We start from the raw sequence: 1,891 nt of genomic DNA on the forward strand, positions 1-1,891 counted from the left end.
TTAAAATAAATGAATATATATATGGTACGGCTACACGTGCCCATTTCTAGACTGTGTTGTTGGCATACATCCAGCTTGTTGGTAATAGATGCTTGTTATAAAAAAGGAGAGAGCGATGAATCTGTCTTTCATTTATGTATGCGTATACGTATGTATGTATGTACGTGTGTATGTATGTATGTATGTATGTATGTATGTATGTATGTATGTATGTATGTATGTATGTATGTATGTATGTATGTATGTATGTATATATGTATGTATGTATTTATGTTTATGTGTATAGATCATATTTTCACAAGCGCAGCGACTCGTCTGCATGTGAGGAGTTTTGAGCGTGACGCCAGTCCACAACGATTATCATCATGCTATTTGCTAGTGTGTTTGAATTGCTGAATTATACACAACTGTTATTATACATAACATTTACCCCAAGTATACATTCCTGGTTGCTTTGTGTTTAGAATATCAGTGATATCGTGAAATAAAACATGAGAACTGAACTCCTCCTCTCTGACAGCGCCAGCAGCAGCCCCTGGGAGCCCACAAGAGAAAGCATCCTCCTGCCCGCCTCCGCCGCCCCCGCCATGGCCGAAGTCGCCGCTAGTCTCGCCACCATCTTCGTCGCCGGCGCCGTCGGCCTCAGCATCGCCAGCTTCGCCGCGATTCTCACGCGAGGACAGTACCGCTACGGGCGCTCGATCCGCGAAGACTCGGCGGCGCTGGAGCGGACGATGGCACTAATCCGGCAGGAGGACGTGACCGGCTGCGGGATGCGGCTCGTGTGCGAGCTGGGGGCGCTGCCCGATCGCGGCGCCCACGAGGACGCCATCCTGGAGCTCGTCGGGTGAGACTCTAGGGAGAGAACGATAGGGTTTGATGTTACGTTATTATCATTGTAATTCGGTCTTGTTCCCTCGCCCTGCTTTCTCTAAAGTCTGCGACTCAGGTCCTGAAATAACCTTCTCGACGTCCATATTGCCATGCACTAATAAATCCTTTCCTTTTCCCCCCTAGGCGTGTTCCCCCGGGGACGGACCTCCGCGCAGCAGGAGAAACTGCCCTCGGCCAGTACCGGCTCTCGCGGGCGTTGGGCGAGGGCGGCGGCGACTGCGCCCGCGCCTTCCCCCTGTGCCCCTTCAACGGCACGCAGCTCATGCAGACGGTCTCCGGTTACGTGTCATAAATGATTCTTAACGTCGCTGGGACGTCGACTGTACATCGTGTGTTAGTCACTGCCATTAAACTACCATCTAGTTTAGTACGTCCAAACATCTCACGGAGCTTCATGTTGCATGCCATGAACTGCCTTTCTCATGACCGTAGGGAAAGCCATGCGATTGCATGTCATGAATTGCTCTTTCCCGTTTTTTTTAAATTTAATCATTACATAAAGGGACCTTAATAAAGTAGTATATTTTTCCTCACTGATTGCTGTGAGAGGTTTGTTTGTCTTCATCACTTTTAGATGTTAAATGGTCTATGGAAAATGGGTCGCTTTAACGTCAAAAATTTAAATATTTCTTGGTACTACCTTTGACATCGATTTTTCTTTTAAATAATCTGAAGAAAAATAAACAAAGTAAATGACGCAGGCTTGGCATAAAAAAAAACGCAATAAAGATTATTAATCTAGAATCGAATTTGGCCGTAAAACCCACTATATACTCTTACAAAAGAAGTTTATCATTTCAGTAAACTTCTTTTGTGTACAGTGTTTTTCTATTACATCTACACATTAAAGAGTTTTACCACTGAATGAAAGTGTATGACTATTACATACTTCGATTACAAAACCTAGTTCTGACGTTGCTAACATATTGCAAAATGTGCCAAAATATGATCTGTTCCCGAAATCTTACATGTTAGAATTACTCCCATAGGTTGTACA

The 1,891-nt window shown here is 44.8% G+C and overlaps 1 protein-coding gene across 1 annotated transcript; it reads left to right on the top strand.

Annotated features, from left to right (window-relative positions):
• The first annotated feature begins 523 nt into the window (after positions 1 to 523).
• On the top strand, positions 524 to 1,186 carry LOC119579274. Its single transcript, XM_037927018.1, has 2 exons — positions 524 to 847; positions 1,018 to 1,186. The coding sequence occupies exons 1-2, from the start codon at positions 588 to 590 to the stop codon at positions 1,184 to 1,186; spliced, it is 429 nt and encodes a 142-aa protein (XP_037782946.1). The 5' UTR covers positions 524 to 587.
• Positions 1,187 to 1,891: the final 705 nt, after the last annotated feature.

The sequence above is a fragment of the Penaeus monodon genome, chromosome 2 (genome assembly GCF_015228065.2).
Source record: "Penaeus monodon isolate SGIC_2016 chromosome 2, NSTDA_Pmon_1, whole genome shotgun sequence".
In the NCBI taxonomy this organism is placed as follows: Eukaryota; Metazoa; Arthropoda; class Malacostraca; order Decapoda; family Penaeidae; genus Penaeus; species Penaeus monodon.

Coding starts and splice junctions, on each gene's coding strand:
- LOC119579274 (XM_037927018.1), top strand. CDS start 588: ATGGCCGAAGTCGCCGCTAGTCTCGCCACCATCTTCGTCGCCGGCGCC. Junction 848..1,017: donor GCCATCCTGGAGCTCGTCGG/GTGAGACTCTAG, acceptor TTTCCCCCCTAG/GCGTGTTCCCCCGGGGACGG.